The sequence below is a fragment of the Ictidomys tridecemlineatus genome, chromosome 10 (genome assembly GCF_052094955.1).
Source record: "Ictidomys tridecemlineatus isolate mIctTri1 chromosome 10, mIctTri1.hap1, whole genome shotgun sequence".
Classification (NCBI taxonomy): Eukaryota; Metazoa; Chordata; class Mammalia; order Rodentia; family Sciuridae; genus Ictidomys; species Ictidomys tridecemlineatus.
In genome coordinates this window covers 115667351-115693382 of record NC_135486.1, presented here as the reverse complement: position 1 = coordinate 115693382, position 26032 = coordinate 115667351, and the positions used below count along the sequence as shown (strand labels likewise).

At 44.8% G+C, this 26032-nt stretch overlaps 1 protein-coding gene across 5 annotated transcripts; it reads right to left on the bottom strand.

The window, feature by feature from the left end:
- Positions 1–17: 17 nt before the first annotated feature.
- Agfg2 (ArfGAP with FG repeats 2) lies at positions 18–24307 on the bottom strand. Of its 5 annotated transcripts, none has more exons than XM_021728549.3 (13): positions 23950–24307; positions 14811–14904; positions 13859–13974; positions 11773–11926; positions 11086–11251; positions 10037–10162; positions 9228–9260; positions 3688–3766; positions 3403–3488; positions 3156–3236; positions 2152–2280; positions 1502–1587; positions 18–1227 (listed from the first exon to the last, which is right to left on the bottom strand). In XM_021728549.3, exons 1-13 carry the CDS (start codon positions 24168–24170, stop codon positions 1168–1170), a joined length of 1431 nt encoding a protein of 476 aa, XP_021584224.2. In that variant the 5' UTR covers positions 24171–24307; the 3' UTR covers positions 18–1167. The 5 variants fall into 5 exon arrangements, with proteins under 5 accessions (XP_021584224.2, XP_005328511.2, XP_077879929.1 ...); XM_005328454.5 differs by having other exon boundaries at positions 3688–3808; positions 23950–24306; XM_078023803.1 differs by lacking the exon at positions 23950–24307 and adding an exon at positions 15608–15654 and having other exon boundaries at positions 3688–3808.
- Between the last annotated feature and the right edge of the window lie 1725 nt (positions 24308–26032).

The following is a 26032-nucleotide window of genomic DNA, read 5'->3' as shown; positions in this document are numbered from 1 at the left end:
AGAATCAGTCAGTTGGCTGACCTGTGATCCCTCAGGCTGGCCCAAAGCAAGACCAGAGAGCCATTTCCTTTACTTTCAAATGCAGTTCTTTCTAACATTGCCTGCAATGAGCTTTGGTGCAGAGATTTGGTAGGGGGTGAGGCATGTGGAAAGAGAAAGGAAAACAAAACAAACAAAAAAACAAGTCCCAGTCAACTGCATGAAGCCTTTCCCTGGAAAAAACCCAGGCTCTGGGGTGGTCAGGACACATGGCTGCCCTCCCCCCATTCCCTGGGACCTCAGTGTTGGTGGTCCAGGCACAGATGGGGATTTCTCCCACTCCCCATGTTAAAGAGCTGTCTGGGAGAGGCAGCACGGCTGGGTGTGTGTCTATGTATGTGCATATATATGTGTACATATATTTATATATATAATAGGCTATATTAGAAAATTCTCTCTATGTATAAATATAAAACACTGGTATCCAAACGTGACACCAACGGCTAACTAAAGTGCTTGACAGAAGTTGGGCATGTGTCAGTATGCAGGTAAAACTAACCTCCTGAGTGCCAGGACTGGATGAGCTGGGGAAGCAAAAAAAGGAAGTGGACAGAAGCAGGTGTGGCCCCGCCAGGGCACCAAGGGCACTGGGCTGTCTGGCCGCCCTCCCATACCATTGCCATGCCTCATCTTTCCCCTGCTTTCCCCACTGCAGTAGTGTCCAGGAGGAGCACAGTGTTGGAGAGCTGGGTATGGCGCAAGTGTGGGTCCTATGGGGAAGGCCATCCAGGCCATGCCCGCGACCTCCTCAGTCTTCAGGGAGCTCCATGTATATGCCAAGGGCAGGGGAGGAGGGTTGTCTTCATAATTAATAATTTGACAAAAACACACCGCCATGGCCGTGGCTCCTCCAGGCCAGCCCTGCCTTCAGTCCTCCTGGGCCTCCTGCTGGGAAGGAGCTGGCAGAGGGAGAAGGGAGGAAGCTTCTGGGTGGCTGACCCAAGACAGATTCATCTGGAAGCCCCAAGCAAAGCATTAGCACCTCCACCTTCCCCAGGGCCCTTGCCCTGCAAACCAGGCCCTTTCTTGTCTCAAATCCATAGAGATGCCCTCAGGCAAGTGGTCACCAGAGCTCTAGGGAGCAGAGGGGCCCCAGGAAGCAGGGAAGAGGGCCCCCAAGACACAGTGCTACAAGAATGGATTTGTGGTTGGAGGTTTGGAGGCAAATGGACTCGATGAGCTTCCAGTCTAAAATGAAAACAACAGAAAGTTATTAGATTAGGGGAGAACAGTTGTCGGCCATAGAAGAAACAGACATATACTTCAGGATCCCTTTCTCTCTTGAAGCTACTGTGCTGAGGAAGGGGAGAGTCAGGGAGAAGGTGCACTAGAGGGGGTAGGGCCCAGAACTGAAGCCCTATAACTGATCTCCTCCCTGGCTTGGGCGACACAGAGTTCCATGAGGAAGGGTGCACAGCTCCTTCTGGAAGGATTCTTTCCCAGCGCCAACTGGGGCACTCACCATGAAGGGGTTGGTAGAGATCCCCGCTGGCTGGCTCAGTGGCTTCTGTCCCAGCTTGGCAGATCCTAAGTCCCCAAAGGAGGAGCCTGATAGGCAAGAGCAGTAACTCAGCTGACAAGTCTGGACCCTCATGCTGCCGCCCACTGTCCTGGAGGACAAAGGCTCTATATCCAAGGTGACAGCAAGAGGGGCCCTTCCAGAATTCAGAAATAAAGAACATAAAGAACATAAAGCAGTCAGGGGACAAGGGCTGTTCTGCTGCTCTCCTGGTCCCCCTACTGGTTAAAAAGGAAACTAACGCAGAAGTCTGTGGATGGATATAGTAGATTCTACATCCTCAGATTCAACAAAGATTTTATATATATATATAAAATGTGCATCTTCACTGAATAGGCATAGGCATTTTTAGACTATTATTTCTTAAACTGTAGGGTAAAACAACTGTTTACACAGCATTTACATTGTATTAGGTTTTGTAAGTCATGTAGAAGTTTCATGCAGCTACTGCCCCACTTTATATAAGGGACTTGAGCATCTGTGGATTCTGGCATCTGTAGGTGTGCTGGAACCAACCCCCAAAGACACGAAAGGATTCAGTCCATGAAGAGTAAGCAGCAGGGGGCACAGGAGGGCACATCTGGATTTCTTACCATTTTGCTGCTGAGCCAGTGAGGTTTGCGGGGGAAACAGTGTTGGGGGGAAGGTGCTGGCAAAGGCCCCCGTGGGTGGCACTGGCTGGGGGAAACCAGGCCCAGTACTGCTCATCCCAAAGCCAGGCCCTGCAGAATAAGACATGAGACTCAACAAGCGAGTTTCTTGCAGGTGGACTAAGAACAACTTTTCCCAAACCCCCCTGGTGGGAAGTGGGGCACAGGATCCTTCATGAACCCCAGAACTCTGCAGTTTCTCCTGCAACCTCTGAACCTGCCCTCTTCCTGCTTATGGGGCTTGTGGCGTGGAGGGCACAGTCATTATGAACGCAGACACAGCAATGAACTGGGGCAGCTCTCTGTGACTATCAAACTGCACACATGAGTTTTTACCCTGCTCTGAGCCTTAATTCTCTCATCTCTAAAATGGGCACAGCACACATCTCACAGGGCTGCCGTGAGAACTGACGGCTGTGAGCCCCTCGGCATGGCTCCACCTGTGGCTCAGCTCTGCAGCTGTTCTTCTCTTCCCAGCCCTGAAGCTTCAGTGAGCCAAGGACAGGGACGACCAGGAGTTGGAGGGGACAGAAGCAGAGGCTGTGGAGGGCCAGTGTGGGGAGAGCACAGTTCCTGGCTAAATGAGGGCAGACAAAAGGAGTACACTTTCACTGAGTTTCCTGGTGACTTGGACTTGGGGCACAAAAGAGAAAGAAGCTGGGTGCCCAGAGGGACACAGGATGATGGAGACAGGAGAAGCACTGCCACTACGAGTCAACATGAAAGCAACCTTCAGAACTGGTTCCCCTAAACCAATCCTACGGTTCTGTGACACGGGGTTTTCCTTTATCCTGCTGGGCAGCCTAGAACTGAGGGCCTGGGCCGGGCTGGTAGATAGTAGCATCAGCAGGAGTAGGGGGAGACCGTGAAAGGCGAGGGCTGGGAGTTGCAGGTGAGCTGATGCTCTGCAGAGTCCGAACAAGGCAGGGACAGTGCACGTGGCTTACCTGGGGCCAGGCCATTGGGCTGGAACGGGTTGGTGGAAGGCAGCTGGAGCTGGGCGGGGGCGGTGAAAGGATTGGTGAAGGCTGCCCAGGGAGGAACCAGAGAGGCGGGAGAAAGAGAGAGTTATCTTTTTTTTTTTCTTATTTGCCTTATTCAGTGATGATGGTGTATTCCTCTAAATTTGGTGTGTGCCTCTCTCTGTCCAGCATCCCCCCTCTCCTGGCCCTGGTACCCACAGACAGGACTCACCTCCAAAGGCAAGGCTTGTGTTGCTGCTGCTGCTGCCAGGTGTGGCAGATTGGAGGGTGGGGACCTGACCAGCCATCCCGAAGATGCTGTCATATAGGGAGAAAAGCCAGGATGCATCTCCTCCAGGACCAGGGACAAAAGGTGAGCAGGGGATCAGAGGACAAAAACCCATGGTGCTCTTACAGACCAGAAGGGAGCATGAGGGGAGGTGAGTAGGCCAAGGGAGCAATCAGGCTGGCAAAGTGCTGCTAGTTCTAAGGCAAGTCCCTCCATTTCTGGACATACCTGCCAGGGACACCTCCAGCTGACACTCCAGGTCCCAGGAGGCTGCCCACATCTGTGAGGCTGTTGGGCTGGCTGGCAGCTGCAAGAGGAGTGGCAGCAAACTGAGCTGACTGGCTACTCCCTGGGCAACCACAGGAGAGAAAAGGCAGGATTTGGGTGAGAGGAGGAAAGGGCAGAAGAAGAGATGGAGATGGGCTGTTGTGGAGTAGGATGGAGGGAAGACAGGAGGGCATCCTGGCTTCTTGGAGCCAGCCCATTTTCCACAGATCACCCAACTTGGGAGACTTGTCTCCCTCCCACTGAGAGTTCTGGGCAGTGGCAGTCCAGCCCTCCTGAAGCTCCCTAGCATGTGACACCTCCACTGTGAGAAGAAAATAATTTGTTCTGTATCAGGCCTTCCTCCCTCCTCCTCTAGTTTGGCTGACACATCCCAGATGGAAAAGTCTGTCCCTTCCTCAAACCAGCATTTTTCTTCATTGATATGTCACATGAAGGAGCAAGCCGAGGCACTGTGAAGGACAGCAAATCTGGAGCATACTCAGGAGCTGTGCAGGGACTGTGCACATGCCACCAGAGCTGATAAGCAGAGTCTCCAACGGTCAGCACTCTCCCATCCAGCTGCCCCCGCAGAAGGCCCCTGACTGATGCCCTGAGCTTGGGTGCACTGCTCACAAACTGGGCCAGGCCAACCGAGAGGCTCTCCTGTCCCCCACATCTTCACAGCCAATGAGAAGCAGCACAGAGGGCAAGGCCCACTTGGAAACCTTAGAGAGCACGAGGACCAAGAGTCCTGTTGATTCCAAGTAAACTCATCTCAGGGGGAGCCCCCTGGCCCAAGTCCCTGTAATTTCCCCAAAACTTCCTTGTCTGTATTCAGACTTATCTATATATCGTGGGACCCTGGTGATCACTGTTGGCTGCTGTGAAGGTAAACTGTGGCCACAAATGCAAAAAGGCTTTATTTTTAGTGTGCTGGAAGACTCATTACTACTGAAGTAAAATTCACTTCACCAAGTGTCCACTGCATGACAGTGTCCAGTACTTGAGGACTGGATATTTGAATGGGTAGTCAGAAGAACTGGAGTCTAGACATGGCTCTGCCATTTGCTGTGACTCTGGCAAACCATCCCCTTCTCCTGAACCTATTTGTTTTCTTGCCCTCTCATACTGTGTCCATAAAGACCCTGTGAGACATGTGAAAGGATTTTGAAATCTGTGAAGTATAACTCAAATGCAAGGCACTATCTATCATACCTATGACAGAAATAACCACTTCCAGGAGCAGAGGCAAACATATGATGGCTATTTCAGATGGAAATCCACGAGAACAAGGGCCTCCTTGAACCTTTTTGGACTAGGGCCTCAAGGATAGGCCCCATCCATGGTCATGGCCACTAGCTCCTGCTCACCCTGGGCTCAACAGAAGACTATCTGTGGATGGGCCTTCCCTGACCCCTGGTTTGATCTTGGTTTTATTCTCATAGAAGGCGGGGGGGGGCAGTTTACCAGGGATTGAACTCAGGGGCACTCAACCACTGAGCCACATCTCTAGTCCTTTTTTTTTTCTCTTTTAAGAGACAGGGTCTCACTGAGTTGCTGAGCACCTCGCTGTTGCTGAAGCTGGCTGTGAACTTGAGATCCTCCTGTCTTAGCCTTCCAAGCTGCTGGGATTACAGGTGTGCACCACTATGTCCAGAATCTCATTTCCTTTGGAGCACTCAACATATTTATAGTGATATGCATTTATTTCTGTATCAATTGTGTTCCTCACTAGAGCAATTTCATTGGTAGGAATTTTCTTACAAATACAACTTGCAAATGTGCAAAGCATAACACATGTAGGATAATTATTAAGTGTAGCACTAATTAGTAGCAAAACCATCACAAATATTCATCAACAAGGGACTAATTAGATGAAACATGACATATACATACTATAATAGAGTATTATGCAGTTATAAAAAATAAGGAGGGGCTAGGGGTGTAGTCTAGTGGTAAAGTGCTTGCCTGGCATGCATGAGGTCCTGGATTCAATCCCTAGCACCACAAAAAATAAAGAAAGACAAGTTTACCAGCTGGGAATTCTTAAAAAAAAAAAAGAATAAAAAGGTCTGTGGAGATGTAGCTCCATGGTAGAGTGTGTGTCTAGCTTGAAACCCTGGACTTGATCCTCACCACCATCAAAAATAAGATAAAAATCAAAAAATAATAAGGAAGCTCTTAATGTATTGTCAAAAAAGATTTAATAGTACTGTTAGGTTGAAAAAAATCAAGGTATAGGATACTATGTATATTATGCCTTCAAATATATAAAAACATGGGCTGGGGCTGCAGCTCAGTGGTAGAGTACCTGCTTCACACGTTGGAGGCACTGGGTTCAATCCTCAGCACCACATAACAATGAATAAATAAAGATACTGTGTCTATCTACAACTAGAAAAATATTTTTAAAATGTATAAAAAAATGGAAAACAGGAAGATAAAAAAGTAAATAAGTCTACAGACTCCTCTTTCCAGAGGCACAGTTATAGAAAGCAAGCAAGAATGCAGAGATGGTGTGGATAAGGCTGTAGAAATATTATGTAGGATGGAAAACTAAATATCTGTAGGAAAAAAGGAAAGGACCAGAAAAAGTGATGGGGAAACTCAGGTAAGATGGCCGATGGGAAAAAACCCTGTAGAAAGTGGGAAAGGACAAAGGGGTAACATTTGCAAACGGAGACATCTGTTTTTCCTGACAGACAAGAGGAAGAAAAAGGGAAAGGGAAAAATAAAGACTCAAGGCAAAGGAAAGGCAAAGCCAGGCTGGCTCCCAAATCTTCACTGCTCCCTGGCCCCTATGACCACAGCCTGATTTCTCATCAGCACAGTTTTGGGACTTTCTGAATGCCTCAGAACTGTAATTTGAATTTCTATGCTCTTCCTCTGCTAAAAGCTGTATTTATCCTTCTTGGAGGGAGCTTCCCTGTGACAGGCATTTGGTATAAATGACAATACCTAGCAGTTCAGAAAGGAGCAGGGGTGACAAGATGTCTATGCCTACCTGCAACCAGTCCTGGAGAACAGCTTCATCTTCCTGAGTGTCAGTGCCTCCTTGGCCACCTCCCTCACAAATGCCCAGGCTTTCTAGATGAACAAGTTCCAGCTCCCAGCTTCCTCCCAGGCAAGGCTACAATGCCACTGTGTACATTTGGCCATCCAGCCTCTGACCACAGGATGTAAGGCAGGTGAAGTTCTACTGATTCTCCAGGCCCCAGCCTTTCCCTTGCCTGATTCCCTCACTGTGGACACTAGGGGGCAGAGCTGGCCCTAACCCAGGTGGCTTCAGGACCCTGCACACACGGGGGCATTTTTACACATGAAGCCACCTGAAAGTGATAGTGAGCCCTTGTGCACATATCACATGCTGCTTATATACTCACAGAGCCTCAACTCCATGCAGCTTGATTTCTACACATTTGCCTTAGAAGGGTTTTAGGGAAACTGCAGTTTTAGAAATCTCACCTCTCCATACTGCTCCTCAGAAATATAAAAATAAAACCAGTCTTGTCAAAAGAAACACTCACCTCAAAATCTCTTTTCCTACTCCATTCCCAATCATGTTTTTTTCCCCCCACCACCAGTGCTAGGGATGTAACCCAGGACCTCATATGGGTAGGTAAGAGCAATACTTCTTTTTTTAAAAATATTTTATTTTTTAGTTGAACACAATACCTTTATTTTGTTTATTTATTTTTATGTGGTGCTGAGGATCAAACCCAGGGCCTTGTGGGTGCTAGGTGAGCACTCTAACTGCTGAGCCACAACCCAAGCCTCAAGAGCAATACTTCATTATGTCACATTCATAGGCACACTCTTGTATGGGTTGGCAGAAAGTGAATGGATTTTGCCACTTATCAGCATTTGGTTTTAGCCAAGTTATTGGCCAGAGTGAGCTAATTTCCTCAACTGCAAAGTGGAAATCTTTCCTTCCTCCTGACATACTATGTGAATGCTCCAGGCCATAGCAAGATCTTTGAAAATGTTGATTGGCCCTGGGTTTGGCTACAGAGTGTCTGCTTTTCGAGACAACTAGATACTGGACAAAAGGTTCAATGCCTGGGACAGCTGTGGGACTGCTGAGGTCTTCTTTCTCTCTGGATGTGTCTCATAAGCTTTGTCTTTGTCTTTAAAGCAATCAATTATTCTAGGAAGGCATTTCTTCTGAAGGGGCCAGTTTAAAAACAACCTTGGATTAGGAGTATAGCTCAGTGATGCAGCATGTGCTTAGCATGTGTGAGGCCCTGGGTTCAATCCCCAGCATCACTAGAATAATAACAGATAAATAAAATAAGAAGCAACCTCCTCTAGGCTGTTACATCTAGTGCTCCCACTCCCTTTCTCTTGCTAAACTGGATATTCCTATGTCAATTACACTGTGGCAAACAGTGCCCAAAGGGTCCATTTTTCCCTACATAATACTGGCCAATATCAATCTTTAAAAATTTTGCCAATATAATATGAAAAATTATCTTATCCTTGTTGCATTTCTCTTCTTTGTTAGGTTGAGGATTATTTTCATATTTTTTTTTCTGAGTATCATCTGTTTGTATCTCTTAACCATCTTCCTATTCTTTCTTTCTTACTTACAGAAGGTTAACAAATACTTCATGGATATTAACTTTTGTTTGTTTTCCATGTTATATCTTCTTTCTATCTGTTCCATGCCTTGAAGTTTTTTTTTAAGAACATCTTCCATCACATAGAAAGTGACCTATGTGGAGTTCCAGTGGGGTAGTCAGCACATGGTACTTATAAGAAAGTGACCTATACTGTTTCTCTGTTGGAATTTATGGAGATTTTTGCTTCCTAGTACATGGTCAAATTTTAAAAGGGTCATATATTTAACAATAAAACATATTTTGGGGTAGGGATGCAGTTCAGTGGTAGAGTGTATGCCACCACCATAAAAAGAAGGAAAGAAAAGAAAGGATCTACAGGTTACAAAGTTCTACTTATATTCTTCTTTCTTGCTTGCTTATTTATCAATGTTATCTATCTTGTGAGAGTATATTATAGTCTACTACTGCATTGGTTTATTAAATATGTCTAATAGTTTTTACTTTGTGAATCTCAAGGTTATACTGTCAGTTACTTTAAGGGCATGATTATAAGAACATCTTTATGAATTTTAATTTAATTGACAATTTTAATTTTTATCAATATAAAATGTCTCCATTAAAAAATAAAAGCAAAAACAACACAGCAATTCTCAGTGGCACAGTGGAAGGCTGTGGGCAGAGTGAGAGTCAAGAAGTCACAGCTCTGCCACTCTGCAGGCTCCACAATCAGGTAAACTGCTTCACTGCCTCATCTATAAAGTGGCTCAATTTTATAATTTTTTGGGTTTTGTGGTACTGGGAATTGAACCTAGGGTCTCATGTACGCTAAGCATGTGTTCTACCATTGAGCTATACCCATTTTAAAAGGACACTCTCAGACTTCAAAACTTTATGATCAGAGGACCCTGGGTAGGCTGTAGGGTAGGAAGAATGACTTACCAAAGCTGCAGCTTCCAGTTAGCATCCGACTGGCTGGCATTGAGAGTGGAGCAGGGGAAGGGAGGTTAGAGGAAGGGAGAAAGAGAGGGTGTGTCACTAGCTTGTCCCCCAACATCTGGTCTCTACAGCACCCCAGTTGCCCTCTCTTGTGTCCAGGATGTCTAAAAGAATGACAGTCAGAAGGCTACAAAGACTGATGCCTGGGGACTTTTGGAGGAACAAATGCTTTAAAGAGTCTTTAGAGTCTCCTGCATAAGAACCAAAGTTAACAGTCCTTTGCTCTTAGAAGAATGGGTGAGGACTTCTGGAGAAAAGTCTGTTTTCCATGTTATAGCTTCTCTCTGTCCTTTCACGCTTTCTTATTACAATATCTTTTATCACATAGAAAATGATCTACACAGAGCTCCAGTGGCATAAGTAGGTACTTGTAAGAAAGTGAACTTGACCCAGCCCCTTGACAGGATATGGCACAAAAAATCAGAGCACTTTAGAGAAAAGGTCTTGTCCTTACTCAATTTTTCTTCAACTTAGGTCTTCCAACTTCCCAGTCAGATATTTTCCAGGGTAGAAAATGTACAGCCCCTGCAGCAACTGCAGCCACTTTCCTTACATGAAGAACAGAACTAGAGCACCCCCTCTCCCTGACAGGCATGTGTCAAACCACACTCGTCCTCTCCTAGAGCTGCTTCTCTGTGCTGCTTCCTTTGCACAGTTCTTTTTATCAGCAGGGATGTGAATGAAGGGTGATGTATGGATGTGGACAGCTGATGCTGTTGGAAGACAGAAAGGAAACTGGTGGGACAGTTTACCTGCTGGGGTTGGCTGGGTCTGGAACAGGGACTGGCCCGCTGGAGGGAGGCTTCCGAAGGCAGAGGAGCCAGGGCTGCTGCCAAAGGCATCAAAGTTGGCAAAGCCTCCATGGGTAGGTGTCTGGACTAGGCAGAGGGAATATAAAGGTTATGTGAAGAAAAAGCATATGCATGTCTACATCATGTGTGTGCTAATTCTAAAGACCAGGGATTGCTCTTACAGGACGTCTGCCTTTCCACAGGTTCTCTTCAGAGGGAAACGGAAGGAGTCTGGGGCTGAGAACTAGACCCATGTGGGGAAAGGGGCATTCAGAAGCCTCCAAGTTCATTCCCTACCATCTTTTATCCTCACTCCATGAGGATAAAAGTCACTCCATGACTTTTTTTTTTTTTTTTAAAGAGAGAGTCAGAGAGAGAGGGGGACAGAGAGAGAGAGAGAGAGAGAGAGAGAGAATTTTAATATTTATTTATTTTTTCTTAGTTCTCGGTGGACACAACATCTTCGTTTGTATGTGGTGCTGAGGATCGAACCTGGGCCACACGCTCGCTAGGCGAGCGCGCTACTGCTTGAGCCACATCCCCAGCCCACTCCTTGACTTTTTCTTAAAGGCCTAGTTTATGGCAGGATCATGTGAAAGAATTTTTTGGTGGAGCAAGGGGCTTGAAAAAGCAAAAGGGAGACTAGATATCACTTTGTTCAACCCTCTACTGGCTATTGCTGGTGTCTAGGAAGAAGGCAAGGAAAAGGAACATGCTAATCCCTTTCCTTCCATCTTTATAAAGAGAAAGAAATAAAAAGGCTCCTCTAGTGTTCTTAAGGAGGTACAAGGGGCCTCCAGCTACAGTGCTTCATGGCTGCACTCCTGAATGGAATCCCTGCTTCACTATTCCACCTGAATCTTTCCATCTAGGCTGCTTCAGAATGACCATCACATGCTTTGGTGTGGAGAGATCTAGAACCACAGGAAACCTGGGCACCCCAAGGGACTAAATGTCTTGTGTTATAGGTGTATATATTATAGGGGGTGCTCGTCACAAGTTCCACTTACCCCCAAAGGCTGGGAATGCCGCAAAAGCAGGTGCTGCCTGGGGAGCAGCAAAAGGGTCTCCACCGATGTCAGCCAGCAGGTCGGTGCTGGCTTTCTTGGTGCAAGAATGAGGAGGAGGCTGGGAGGTCCGGGCCTGGGCTGGCCGAGCCTGAGATTGGCTGACAGACTTGGAGAAGAATTGCATATGGCATTTAGATAGAACCAGACCCCTCTATGACTCCCCAAGAAGCCCCCAGACAGGCAAGTGGAGAGAGCAGAGAGTGAGCGCCTCCTCTCAACTGAGAGGCTTCCCGGCAGAAGCCTCAGCTCCTCTCATAACTCAAATCATCCTTTTTTTCTCAGTACAACCATTCCCAGAACCACATATTTTAGGGTACATTAGTCAAGTAATCCTGCAATAACATGAATGTCTCCAACAGTGCCCTGGAGCTGCTGCCTCATCTTTCCAGGTACTAGAAGCAGTATCCTGGCCCCTACTCTGTTCCTCAGAGGGAATGGTCAGGATTGGAGATGAAACTGACTTCTCTAAATACCACTTCCTGTTGGGCTCTGTCTTCCAAAAGACAGGATGGCCAGGGTGACAGATGCAAGCTACAGGTAACAGCAGGAAAACGAAACCCCTGTCTCAAGTCTGCCCTGTCTAATCCAAATCTCAACGTAAACCTGAAGGGCAGTTCTGAGAATTACCTGGCTTGAAGTGGAGGCAGCATCCGAGAGAGGTGGCACAGGATCCCCCAGAAGTGTCCGCAGGGGCTTCCCTTCTGGGATGGAACCCTGGACAGGGGTGGAGGCACTGCCTTTGGTATAAGTGGGCCCCTTGACTTGGTCTGGGGGGACATACCTTTGAGGAAAAATAGACTGTAAAGAGAGAGCTAAAACCTTGGACCATGCTCAACTTAGGTGCTTAGGAAAACACAGGTAATAGGGGTCAAAGGTCTCTCTCTTTTTTTTTTTATTGGTTGTTCACAATATTACAAAGCTCTTGACATGTCATATTTCATACATTGGATTGAAGTGGGTTATGAACTCCCAATTTTACCCCAAATGAGGTCTCTCTTATTTTTTATTTATTGATCACCTTTTTGTGGGTAAAGGATTTCAGCAACTTAGTAAAGTTCTGCCTCTTTCTTGATCTTGTCCTTGAGCATGTCATTTCCACCCCCAAATTGGGGATTGAACCCAGGGGGACTCTACCACTTAACTATATTCCCAGTCCCTTTTATTTTTATTTATTTTGAGACAGGGTCTTGCTAAGTTGCTGAGGTTGGCCTTGAACTTGGAATCTTCCTGCCTCAGCCTCCTGAGTTGCTGGGATTGTTGGCGTGAGTCACTGCCCTGGCTGCCTCTTAGCACTTTGATGCTCATTGTTTCTGCAGGAACACAGAGTTTACTCTAGGTTGTGTCTCCTTCTCCTCTCCCCGTACTTTTTTTTTTTTTTAATAATATTTATTTTTATTTGTAGTTGGACACAATACCTTTATTTATTTATTTATTTTTATGTGGTGCTGAGGATCAAACCCAGTGCATTGCACGTGCTAGGTGAGCACTCTACCACTGAGCCACAACCCCAGCTCCTTCCTCGTCCTATTTTGACATCTCAAACCATGCATGTTTCAAGTAATAATACATTCAATAATGCTGATGGGCCTATTTTTCAATTTCTGATTCAAGGTCATCCTTTTTACTTTCTGGATATTTCTTCAGATTCTTCCTTCTCAAGCCCACAGAAAAGGTGTCAATATCTCATCCTTTTAGTGCTCACAATCTATCTTGTCCTCCAGCTCATGTTACTTCTGATAAAAATCCCCTCCTACCATAGCACAAGTAGTCCCTGCTCAGTAAGCATCTAATTCTGAGATACTCCAATGAGGAACTCAAAATGTAGTTTTATCCATGTCAGTCTCCCTTCTCTCTGAATTTTCTTCTCCACCTAATAGTTACCTTAACTATATATAAGCGCCAATGAGCAACAAGAGGAGAGAAAACCTGGGGGTAAAAAAGGCAAGGGAGAATGGAGATGATGTTTTCCTCATTAGGAAAACTGAATACCTATAAACCATGGGTAAGAAGATTGATGAAAAGCATAAAGCTACAGGATGTGTAGCTTGCAACCATCTCTCCCCATATAAAGATCAGTGGAGTTATAAAAACTAGCTCACACTTCTACAAGCCCACCTCCTTGCTCTACAGGCTAGTCTCCCCAAAACAGGGGACATCAAAATTGCCGGGTTGGGAGCTATACTTGATGTGAGCCAAAAGCGATTGGGTTGGGAGCTGATGACAAGATGTTCTTTCATGTTAATTTATTATTTTGAAGCCAGAATTTAGCCCTGATTGAATCTGAGTGGAACCCAAATCTAGCTTTTTTTTTGGTACTGGGAAGAAAAACCCAAGGTGTTTTACCACTGACCTACATGCCTAGCCCTATTAATCAATCTATTTATTTATTTGTTTTTGGTAATGAAGACTGAAACCAGAGCTCATTACCACTGAGTCACATCCCCAGACCTCCTCCCCTTTTTTTGAGACAGGGTCTCGCTAAGTTGCACAAGCTGGCCTTGACTTTGTGATCTTCCTTCCTCTGCCTCCCAAATCGCTGGGATTATACACATGTACCTGCCTGTACCTCCCAAATTGCTGGGATTATAGACATGTGCCACCATACCCAGCCCAAACCTAGCTTTAATTTTAAATTTTACTTTGGACATTGGAAGGTCAGATGAAACACATCTTAGATTCATGTTTCCACAGCAATCTCTATCTTCTTTCTTACCATCTTTTCTTCTCGTATTTTTCCTGGAGAAACTCCTTCACCTTCTGAGGATCTCTAGAGTCTGGTATTAAAGATGTCCGAGCATCAAAAAGACCCAGCCAAATCTTTCTGCAAACCTGAAGGAATAGAGCCAGGTGACAGAGAAAATGGAGCAGAGAAACTGAAATATGAAAAGATGTATCTTTCATTGATATACCACTTTCAATGTCTTCGTCAATAAATATTTACTGAGCATTGTCACAGAGCTAGGATCTGATATATCTAACAAATAAGACATAATTTCTATCCTCACAAAGTCTGTGATCTAATGGGGAGGTCATATCTTAAATGAATAAAAAATAAATTTATAATTACATATTGTGATGCACAATAAAAAAGGAAAATAGCCATAAGAATTATAGAAAACTAAATTTGGGTGGGGATGAGATCAGAGAGAATTTTCAGAGCCCTTGATATTCCTGTCTAAGTAAACTAATCACTTGCAAGTTAGAAGTACTGCTCAAACCAAAGATAGCAACTTTCCAATTGGCAGATTTAGCCTAGGAAGGGGTTTAACTTACTTTCAAGTAAATGACATAGACTTAAACCCAGGTAGTCAAGGCTCAAGGCAGCAGAGCAACCCCAGCTCCACTAGGAGGGGCTGGCCCATCAACTCTGAATGCAACACAGACTGCTAACTGCCCCATCCCCATTGCCCAGGGGCAACCCCTACAGAGACACTGCTCCTCCTGCCTCCGCTCCCCCCCTTCCTCAAACTGGACAAACCACAATTTACATAACTAAGTTTCTTTAAATTCACGAATATACATATACAAGAAATCTCACATACTAAAAAATTAAGAGAGACTTGACCTCAAAAGAAAACTGTGGGGATTTTTTATACTTGAGGACAAGCTCCGTGGGTAGACAAGGCAACTACCACCAACTAACCATTCCCTCGGTGAGAGCTCACCTCATTTCCACGAGACTGTAGAAATACTACTTCAGGCTCCGTGAAAGTTGTCATGGAGATGGACTTGACACGATGAGGAGGGTTCAGGCCTCTCCTGTGGGGGAGAAATAGAAAGCAAGAGAAGTATAATGCAGTTAGCACTGCAGGTCTGCTTATGAGAAGAGCGGGAGGGAGGAAGAATGAAGCAACAGCATACAAGCTAGGCTCAGAAAGAAAGAGCCCCCACCCAGACCTGGGGCTGAGGAGCTCAGTAGTACAGCACTTGCCTAGCATGCATCAGGCCACGGGTTTGATCCCAAGCATGGGGTGAAGAGATAAGAAAAGAACCTCATTCAAAGCTGCTTCTTAATTCCAAGAAAGAAGGAACATAAGAATGTTTTGGAAGCCTTGAATGAGAGACAGGGAAGAGTTAGGGACATACTGTGACCTAATCATTTTAGAGAGGAAAAAGCAGAGTCTACCCTCCAGAAACAGCTTCCAGTAGCCTGGCTCAGGTCCCAACAGGCTAAGGAGCTACCTCCAAGAACTCAGGCATGTGACCATGTCCCATCTCCTGTTTTGCCATTGTTTCAAAGATAGGGCATATCCCAAGGTCCCAGAGACTATGAAAATATAAACCCCTCAATCATGAGGGAAGGCAAAAATGAAGGCCCACAACTATTCCTGATAATGGTGACCAGAATCCCTAAGCCAGTTGCGTCTCCTGGGCTCCACAAAAGGGTGGTGTGCTGGGGGGTATAAGAAGGGACCCTCTCTTTCAGGAAGCCATCTTTGAGAAAAGGAATATTCCAGATTACCTAGATCTATTCAAAAAGCAAGAAGAAGTCATATTCAACCATGGGATGTAAGGATGGCACTGGCCAGAATGTATATCCTGTAGAGATGCTTTGTGCTTGCTCTGTGTTTTCTGTTAACTCCCAGGGGGTCCAGTTCCATCCTGTAGAGAATACAGCAGGAAAGGCGTCCTTACCTCCACTCAATTAGACTCTGGAGTATTCTAATAGGGAAACTTGGGGCTAAGCCAGCTGGGGCTTCTTGGGTTCGCCTTTCCTTACACCTTAAGTTTTACTCTGGTCTAGACCTTCTGCCCTCATTATGCTAAAACACAACTAGCCAAACCCAAACAAATGAACCTGATCTGGGAGTGAAAGATCAGACACATGCAGGAAAGAGGGTCACAGCGGATGAGACCTCTTTGAACTTTAAGAAACCGGGCAAATCAAGAAGTTAGAATTAAAAAGTCAGCTGGCCCTCCGTTACCATGGGTTCTGCATGCATACCTTTAACTAACCGTGGATTAAAAATATTTGGGGAAAAATTTGCATTTGTACTGAACATGTACAGACTTTTTTTTTTATTATTATAATTCCCTAAGCACTACAGGAGAACAACTATTTATGTAGATAGCTTTTATATTGTATCAGGTATTATGAGTAATCTAGAGATAATTTAAAATATACAGGAGGATGTGCGTAGGTTCTATGCAAATAGTTTGCCATTTTATATAAGGGTTGGGGAATCTTCCCCCCACAGATACTGAGGGACAACCATAAAACTGGAATAGGGTCCCAGCTAATGTCCTCAGAAAAACAAAGGGAGAAGAAATAGATAAGGACATTTACCAAAGGGAAATCCTGAAAATTCATAAAGAAGGTGGAGAAACATGTTCACGATCACAGGTGCACACACAGAACAAAGGTGCTCCTGACGAGTCTGTGAGAATGGCAGAGAACCTGTCAGTGTAAGTGACAGGAGAAGGGTGGGGAGTGGGACAGATGACACAGTACAGAGTGAACAGTGAAGGGCGGCTTCTCTTTTGGATGATAAATTACTCATTAAGGAATTCTAACAAAGGACAGGACACAGGAGGCTTCAGCGGAGATCATTTTCAACAATTCTGCTGCTAGATTTTCAAGTAAAGGGTCTCAAAATGTCCTTAGAAAAGACAAGCAATATCAAAGCTGACTGATGCCCTAAGGAAACAAGAGCAGGAGAGCCAAAAGGAAGGCTTTAGTTGGACACAGCAAACTCAAACAACAGCTCTTTTTTCCTCCCTAATACTGGGATTGAACCCAGGGCTTCGTACATGCCAGGCAAGGGTTCCACCACTGTGTGCCTCCCCAGCCTTTTTTTGCTTCTCCCTCCCCAAGACAGAGACTTGCTAGCTGCTCAGCCTGGTGTTAAACTTGGATCCTTCTGCCTTAGCCTTCCAGTTGTTGGTATTACAGGTGTGCACCAAACAATACCTCTTAAATATGATCTTCCCTGAAGACTCTTACAGTCACATTTCTGAGATAGTCCAATTTTTTCTCCTAAGGCCTCTCTTGCTACTGGCTCAGCCTGATTTCATTTTTAATTCTAACCAGGCTGCTTTTATACTCTTTCCATTGCTTCTTCTCACCTTAACCACTAGGCTTCTCTGGTTCAGAATGCCCCGCCTTTTGAAGTCTGGCCAGAGTTGACCTCACTGTGCCTATGAACCTGGTCCTTTCCTCTTCACCTCCCACTAACAAATATTTGCTTTGCACAGACACAGGTCTGTGCACATGGTAGGCACTTTGGGGGATACAAAAATATCAGGACCTAGTTTTTGACCCCCAGGAGCTTACAAGAAGGACTTGAGAAGCCTGCATACAAGTACTTCTTTACAGTGTAGGACGCTATTCAGTCAGACACTGACAGATTAGGAAGAATGTATCTTCAGGACACAGCAGTGCAAGAAGAGAAATGGTCATGGGAATGGTAAAACGTGTTATGTTTACATTAGAAAAACAGATCCTAAGCCTATCACATGAAGGTCACTGACATTTCCTGAAAGGACAACCAGGAACTGTTAGCAAAATATAAACAGGGAGGTGCGCTTCCTTGTCAGGGGGAGGAGAGGAGCTCACCCAGGCATCAATCAAAAGGGGATGCTCAGAACAACAGAACTTCTTATGGCTGAGCTTGGAGTTGTTTTTCTTTTGGGGGGGGGCAGGGGGCATGGAGATGGGGGATGATGGGATAAAGGAAAGGCAGAGAAAGTAAGAAGTGATTTAAGTGCTTTGGACCAAATGAATCTGATGGAACAGGATGTTTCCACAGCACAGTACAAAAAGCACTGCTCTGACCTTGATGTCTGTAGGCTGGATTATGTATAACCAAAGCCACAGTTTGGGGGCAGGGAGAATTCTCTACAAGGCAACACTCTGCAGCTCAGGAAGAGGGCCTAGTTACATGGCTTATGAGTCAGAGTGTTTCTTTCTGAATCATAGGGAAGCCATTGCTGGCTGAGAGACGCAATTTAGAAATGAACCCTCTCCTGCCAGCAGCTGAAAGCAAATGTTCTAGGTGTGCTGCATTTTGTTGGGTACACACCAGGGCTATGCAATTGGACAGATGTGAGTCACTGGCTTGGAATTAAACAGATCCAACCTTCTGATATGTACCCAGTGTCCCCAACAAAACTCTCAGGTTCTTCCTAAAAGAAGAATGTTAGAAGGAGGCGCTGCCCTTCTGTTACCACAGCAGATCCTTTCTGTTACTTTTACCCCCGAGGTGCTAGGCAAAAACAGATATCAATTTGTCCAGAATAAGGCACATTTTTCCAATTGAAAGCAAGCATATTACTGGGACTCAAGCCTTAAGCTAGTTGTGCTGTCTTTATCTACTTTAGTTTCTTTTTCACTAGGCTCCTTGCAACATTTGAAGTACTCTGAAATACTTGGCAAGTCTTGCCAGTGTAAATTCTAGTCTGCCCAATTCTCTTTCCTTCTCTCTCCTCTCCCTTGGTTCCATGAAGCATATAACCATTTCCACAAATATCACACCTTTTGCTTTTCCTGTGGTCATCACCCTCAAGCTGGCCTATATTTTGCTTCGATCTGGCTCCATAAAAGCATCAAACCTGCTCAGCTGCTCAGATAAGAAGGTTCTGTCAGGTCAACAATGGAAAAAACCAGTTCCACCCAGCATCCAAGTTCTTTTATTTGTGCCAAATTTGAACTTGGGAATTCCTCAACTCTTAATATTTGTGTTCAAATCCTTTTACCCTAGAATGGGTTTCTCTGTTCCTGGGATTCCACTCCTCTGCCTAAGCAGATGACAGCTAAACCATTTAGCTCTTTTCTTGGACTCAAACTACTAAGAGTCCCTGTTAGAGACTTTGAAAAGTTCCAAATAGAAGGCTTTTCTTTTAATCTGCTCCAGGGTCAATATCACTAATTTTAAGGAAACTTTTTCTAATCTCAATTTTGCTCCAACCCATTTCCTTTGTTATTCCTCAGCAGAAATAATAAACAGCTCTCCTATTGGGCAGAGCCTGGTAGAGGCCTGATAGTGTTACCAGCTATGTTCCTCTTTTGTCTCAATTCCAAAACATTTTTACATGTTCTCATTTCCCCTTCTTCTTTTCATATCTTTCGGTAATTTGTTACTTCCTTGGGGCTTTTCTAGTTGTTCATGGGACCCTATAATAAAGTGCCTAAATCAGTCATTTAGTAGCCTGCCCAGTCCACTTCTGCCCAGCAGAGGTGAATATAAAATGTGAGGGAGGTAGGGAGAGAGCAAAGAGACTCATTAGGTGCAAGGTATATGTACACCTCCTCAACCCAGAAAGATGGAAAAGTACTGAATTATTGAACAACATACTACACCTTTCCTTCCATGGAGATACAAATACTTCAACTCAGAATTATTAGTAATAAACCAGACAAGGGAAACTAAGGCATAAGTAGTGTAGGAATCTGTCAGTTATATAAACAATTGTCAAGTACATCTCTTGACACCTAGCCCGGAGCTCTACCCACCTTAAGTTGATTTCCATTATTAAAGTAAAGTTGGGCAGAAGTAGAAGGGATAAGTCTCCATTATTGAGACCCAAGGGACTAGAGGAAGACCAAACAACCAGGTCATGGAAGCATGTCATACTTGACTGAAAAAAATGGGTGTCAAAGTTAGTGACCATCCCTGATGTCAACAAGACCACAAGCCTCAGTGTCCATTTTATTTCTGAAGAATAGTCTTTTATCCAAAGAGGTAATCAGATAAACCAGAACAAGAAAGAATATTCAAAGCATTACTTTGAAATAGATGCTTTTTTAGTAGCACTTTCTACCCCATATAAAGCATTAAATTGCAGGCTCATCCTTTAGTAGAGGAGTTGAAATTGTAACTAAATAAATAAGCATATGGGAAAATTAAAAGGATCTGAATCCAGGTTAAGGAAATTAGGTATTGGAAGAAAACCAAATCAATAAAACTAGGTCAAATTTGGGACCTACAATTGTGGCAGCCCATATGTAAATTTAGAAACGACAGAAACTAGCAGCCTCTCTCAGGCCCTCACACCAACGCTATAGGTTTTTGCTACAGCTGAAAAAATATTTCCCATTAAAAAAGAGCAAGAATGAGCTCATCCACGCAGGGATGAAGGCAGAGTCATACCCACCCACCAATATTAAAATGTGGATTTTTCTTCAGATCTTTGGAAATTCATCTTTGGCTGGAACAGTCAGCTTTGCTCCATCAGCCAAACCAGCCAGCTGAGACCACTGGCAGTTCTGCTCACTGCCCTCAGAAGATGCCCTCTTCCTAAGAGGTAGACATATTTGTAACACAGTCAACAGAAAATTGGCCTTCAAAACAAAGCCAATCCTGCTGTCTTCTTTCTTTGGCCGGGTTGCTGAGGATGGTATTTAAAAAATGTCCCTTCAAAATGCCCTTCATTTTAACAAAGAATATTCTCTTTGCATCATATCTCAATGTGAGCTCCTATCACTCTCTAACCCAACTAAGCTTTATCTTACTTCAAAGCACTTACCACTACCTACAATTATATATAGAAGGACTTCCTTTTCTTTTTTGTCTTTTTTTTTGAACTGGGGGTTGAACCCAGGGCTTTGCAAATGCAAGGCAGATGCTTTGCCACTGAGCTACATCCCAGCCCAGAAGAACTTCTTTATGGCCTCCACTAGGAAGCAAACTATATGAAGATGGAGGTTTTGCAGCTACCATTATCTCCAGAACCTAAAACATTGATAGGGACTCAAGAAACATTTGTCAGCTAACTGAATGAATAAATGTGCAGGTTGTTGGCTTACCATAATTTCCACTTCCCACTACCACAAAATTCTAATCTATGGCAATCAACACATGGACTTAAGATGCTAACTGGTCTGCGTGTTACTATGGACCAGGACTCTTCATCGTCTGCTGGACTGTGTGCCCCCTTCACTTGGCAGCCAGAAAAAGGCATCCCCCTGCCTCACATATTCTGCATACCTGCCAGCTCCTAGCCCTTCCCATAGCAGGGACACAGGTAATAATTTAAGATTCCTGTAAAAGGTTTATATGCCTTGCCCTAATCCATGTTAATCAGAAATCCAATTTCTAATGAGAAGTTCCACCACAGCCTGGGCAAACAGTCATACCCTGGGGAACTCCAGCTCTCTTAAGAGTTTTCCCTGATATTTCTCTTCTTCTTATCTCACCATGTCTTCAGTTCAGCCTTATTCATTGGCCCATTCTCTTGATCCTTCACTCAAGTCTTACTTCCTGCTAACAAAGTGTTGTCCTCACTTCTCATTTCCTAACTTCCAAAATATGTTCTATAAAGTCTACTGTCTCCAGAATTCATTCCTTCAGTAATTCTCATAAAGTTTTACCAAAATACGTCCTTTCTAGTAATTCTTTTTGCAGTACTAGGGATTGAACTCAGTAGTGCTCTACCACTGAGCTACATCCTCAGCCCTTTTAATTTTTTTTTTTTTTTGAGAGTGTCTCACTAAGTTGCTGAGATTCGCCTGGAACTTGCCATTCTTTTGCCTCAGCCTCCTGAGTTGCTGGGGTTATAGGCATGCACTGTCATGCCTGGCTTAGAATTTCCTGAATCTTTTTTAAAAAAACATATATTTTTAAAGATGGGCACAATATCTTTTTATTTATTTATTTTTTTATGTGGTGCTGAGGATCGAACCCAGTACCTCACAAATGTGAGGCAAGCCCTCTACTGCTGAGCTATATAACCCCAGCCCCAGAATTTCCTGAATCTTCAAAAGGGTTAGTTGATTCTTCCTATTTGGTCCCACAGGAATGTATATCCCTAAAGAGTTTCACTGAGTTTGAGGTTCATACATTCCAGAGAGGTACAGGCCTCCTTAGACAATTCCCTGTTAAACTATCAATCCTTAGGCCATAGCCACCTCCATCTAGCGTATGCCCTGATCACTGGCATCTGACTTTTCATTAGTAAGACCCACAATAGTGATAGGGACCATGAGGAAAAGTGGTAAGGTTCTGAAAATTGTGCATCGATATTTAAGGAGTTAACATTTCCACCAAAAGAAATCAGGTTTTTAATGTGGCCCAGATCCCCTGGCCTTCCTTCTGTCCTGATTGAGGGATATTCATTACAGAAGTGAAATGTTATTTGTGGAATACTTTAAATCAAGATCTAGAAAATGATAACGATGTGAGAGCACTGCCTATTTATTCAGACTTTTATCTTCCATGCCATCACCACTAACCAAGAAATAGATTAACACCATTTCCTGATATTTTCTTCCAATACCTAGCTCTTGGGGACCATCCATGTTATCCCCCCTACTTTCCTTTATTTCTTCCCAGACCTTCTAATCCAGTTTTCCTTTTCATAACAGCATCTTCAGGAATCAGCCCTTTCTCTTTCTACATTATGCTACATAAATAATTCCAAAACTTTCCTCCTTGTCTTCACAGAGTATTTCTCTCAGTCTCAAGTCTCTACTCTCTTACTTCATTTGAGAATCTATCTTATGGCACACTCCTTTTGAGGTTCTAAATTATTGTCCCAAGAGTCACAATGGCTTTTACTCAGACCAAAATGAAGTTCATCCTTACAACATATGAGTGAGGATGATCAGAACACATAAATGTGACAAAGGAGGTAAAACAAAGTAGAGAAATAGTTCCAAACAGTATTTTAGGTTTCCAGAAATTCCTCATTTCTGGTCTGCCATGATCATAACTAATATCAAACAACAAGTGCTGAAAACAGCAACCCCCATATGGCACTGGAAAAGTTACTAAACCTCTTTGCTTCTGTTCTCCCATCTGTCATGCAAGAACAATACTGCTTATTTTTTTTGGCTCCTAAAGGTGTAAGAGCAAGGAAAGCTTTTCTTGTTTAGAAAACAACATATATTAATACTAAAAAAAGGGCAAAATAAATCCCTTGGAAAACTTACAAAAAAATAGAGATCTATGAATGGTATCAGATGTTAATCAAGCATCTAATCAGATCATTCGCTGGGGTGACGGAACCTTACTATACAAGCAGAAATCTGGGCTAGAACTGAAGCTAAAAGTATCTCTGGCATGATCAAATACAGTGTCAGTGTCAAGGGTAGCATTACAAACCCTCCCCAATTTAGAAAGAGTTGACTAGATGCAGGTAAACAAAAAGGTGTAAATGATTATATTTAAGGATGTCTCATCCCATACTTTTTGAAAAAGTTAAGCTCTCTACTACGGTAACCCTCTGGTTCTCAACTATTGAGATTTCGTAAGAAGTCAACCTGGGTAGCATTCCAAAGCTCTGCAAGATTAGGTCTGCACCTGAACCCTGGACCCTGGCTCCCTATCTGATACTATCTCTAGGCTGGGTTAACTCACCTATTTTCAACTGGTTCCTGCATCTGACACTTCAAGAGGGGCATAAGCCAGAAGGGGGGGGCACTATTCATCTTGAGTCCAGCTTTCCCTACCTTTTTGCCTTCCACCTACAAGAAGTTTCCTTTAAAGGTGCATGTCATTTTCTGGCCCTTTAAATCCCTACTCCATAAGCTCACCCCAGGTTCCCTTCAATTCTCCACACTTTCTGTCTCCGCACCTGCAGTTCGCCTCGCTTCCTTCAGGGAATTTCTCCATAGTCTCCGGGTGTCCTTCCTCAGCCCCCACCCTTCTCTCCACAACGCGACTCCAGCTTGCTCTTCTCTCCCCTGTGCTTCCCTTCCCAACATCTCTGCAGCAGACGACCCTCTCACCGTGTCTGGCGCGACTGTGTCCTCCCCGCCGCCCTCGCCCCTCGGAGCTGGGCCTCCCCGACCACCTGGGATCCCCGTGGTCCCCTGGGCTGGCTCTCTGCCCTTGCTCCCTGTCCTCCCCACGCCCGTCCACTCACAGGAGGCCGGAGCAGGTGGTGCAGACGAAGCTGCCCACGGTGATATCCACGTAGGTGACCCCGCGCTGGGCGCACTCGAAGCAGTGGCGGTTCCCGGCCTGGCTGCAGGCACCCAGCTCCCGCACCCGCCGGCACCACACCTCCGAGGCCGCCTCCGCCTCCGCCTTTCCCCCGCCGACTCCGCCACCCGGGCCTGGGCCCTTTTTGGCCGCCATCACCATTGCTGCCCACCTCCCTCCGACCTCCTCCCCACAACTCGGCAATCGTTCCTTCAACCACTGCCACCTTCCCGCCTCCGCCGCCTTCGCACGCCCGGCAACCCTGACAGAAGCTCAGGAGCCGGCGGCGTCCGCGCGAGACTCCACCGCCCCCTGCCTCGCCTATCCTGCACGCTGATTGGCTAATCTTCTCCCACCTCCTCACTATGATTGGTCCGAGCTGGGACAGCCTCCGGTTGCCGGAGCCTCCAAAGCCACGCCCCACTGCCTTCAGGCCTCAAGCTTCTCCCATTGGCCCGCAGAGACCCCGGCTGCAAGAACTGTGCGTGCCCTCATCTTGTCCCCGCCCACTCTCGCCACTGCCTCCACCGGAGCCCGCCTCCCGGTTTCGCTTTGCGACTTCTCCGCTCTAGGGTTCCTACGCTAACTCTGATTGGCTGTCGAGGTCTCAAAGTTAGCGCGCGAGGTAGAGGAGGTGTTCTGCGCTTGCGCAAATCTAGTCCTGCGGACTGTGATAATTGCCGCCAAATTTCAAAGTCTTGCTCTAGGCTGCGCGGAATGACACGCATAACAGAAAAGTGGCCATATGAGGGGGAGAGAGGAAAGGAGGAGGGAGAAGGAAAGAGAGTGCTTTAATAATGCTGTTTCGTGTATTCCTGCCCAAAGTCATAGATGGGATACTAATTTTACAGATTAAATCGTTTGGAGTGGATTATACAAATGGTACGTGGCCTGGCTGGAATTCGAATCTGAGTCTTGGCTTTTTAAACCCTACTTTTAATCATCATGTTTGGTGAAGTAGTATTTGATTTTTCATTTGACACTTACTGAGTGTCTGCTGGGTTTCCGGCACATTCTAAACACTGGAAATACAGCAGTGAAGCGCTCAAAATCTCTATCCTTGTGGAATTTACATTCTGATGGGGAGAAGCAGACACAGAACAAGTGGAAGAATCATCAGTTAGTGATAATTTGTATGCAAGTAACTAAAATAAATTCTTGGAAAAGAGAATGATTGGTTGGGTAATTTGGAGAGGGTTGGTGAGGGAAACCATCTTTAAAATAGTGATTTTAAAACTGAGACCTGAATAACAAAAAGGAGTCAGTCATGATGACATCTGAGGAGGAAGAGCATCCCAGGCAGATAGAAAAACAACTGCAACCCTACAGCAAGATGGAGCTTCCTGTGTTGAAGCAGCAAGGTTTGGATTTTCTATGTATGATGGCAAATTATCTAGTTAGAATATAATTTTCCACAATGATGGAAAACCTCAAACTATGTTTAGGACCCAGGCTTTTTTCTTTTTGTTGCTCCATAGTGCCTCACCTCTATCCCATGTTCACTCATGATCTAGTCTAGCTTTAGCCATCATGCCTGTTGGGTAGCAGGAAGAGCCCACTGTTTTAAGGACCTGGGAAGAAATTGCATACCACCCTGTTGGTTCTCATCTCACTGGCTATAATTTGGTCATGTGACCACACCTAAGTTCAAATACTCTGGAAAATATATTCTTTATTTGGGGCTTCCATGTGCTTATCTAAGTTCCAGAGTTTCTAACACCAAATAAGAGAGAAGGAATATTAGGATAAAACCACAGTCTCTGCGACAAAGCCATTGGAGGATTAAAGCAAAGGTAACACTTGATATTATTTTCAGTTTTAAAGAATTCATTCTAGTAGGACTGGGGTTGTGGCTCAGTGGTAGAGCACTTGCCTGGCATGTGTGAAGCCCTGGGTTCGATCCTTAGCACCACATATAAATAAATAAAGTGAAAAATCCATTGGCAACTAAAAAATATTTTTAAAAAATTCATTCTAGTCAATGTAGGAGAAATGGTTATGGGTGAGTAATATTGGAAGTAGGG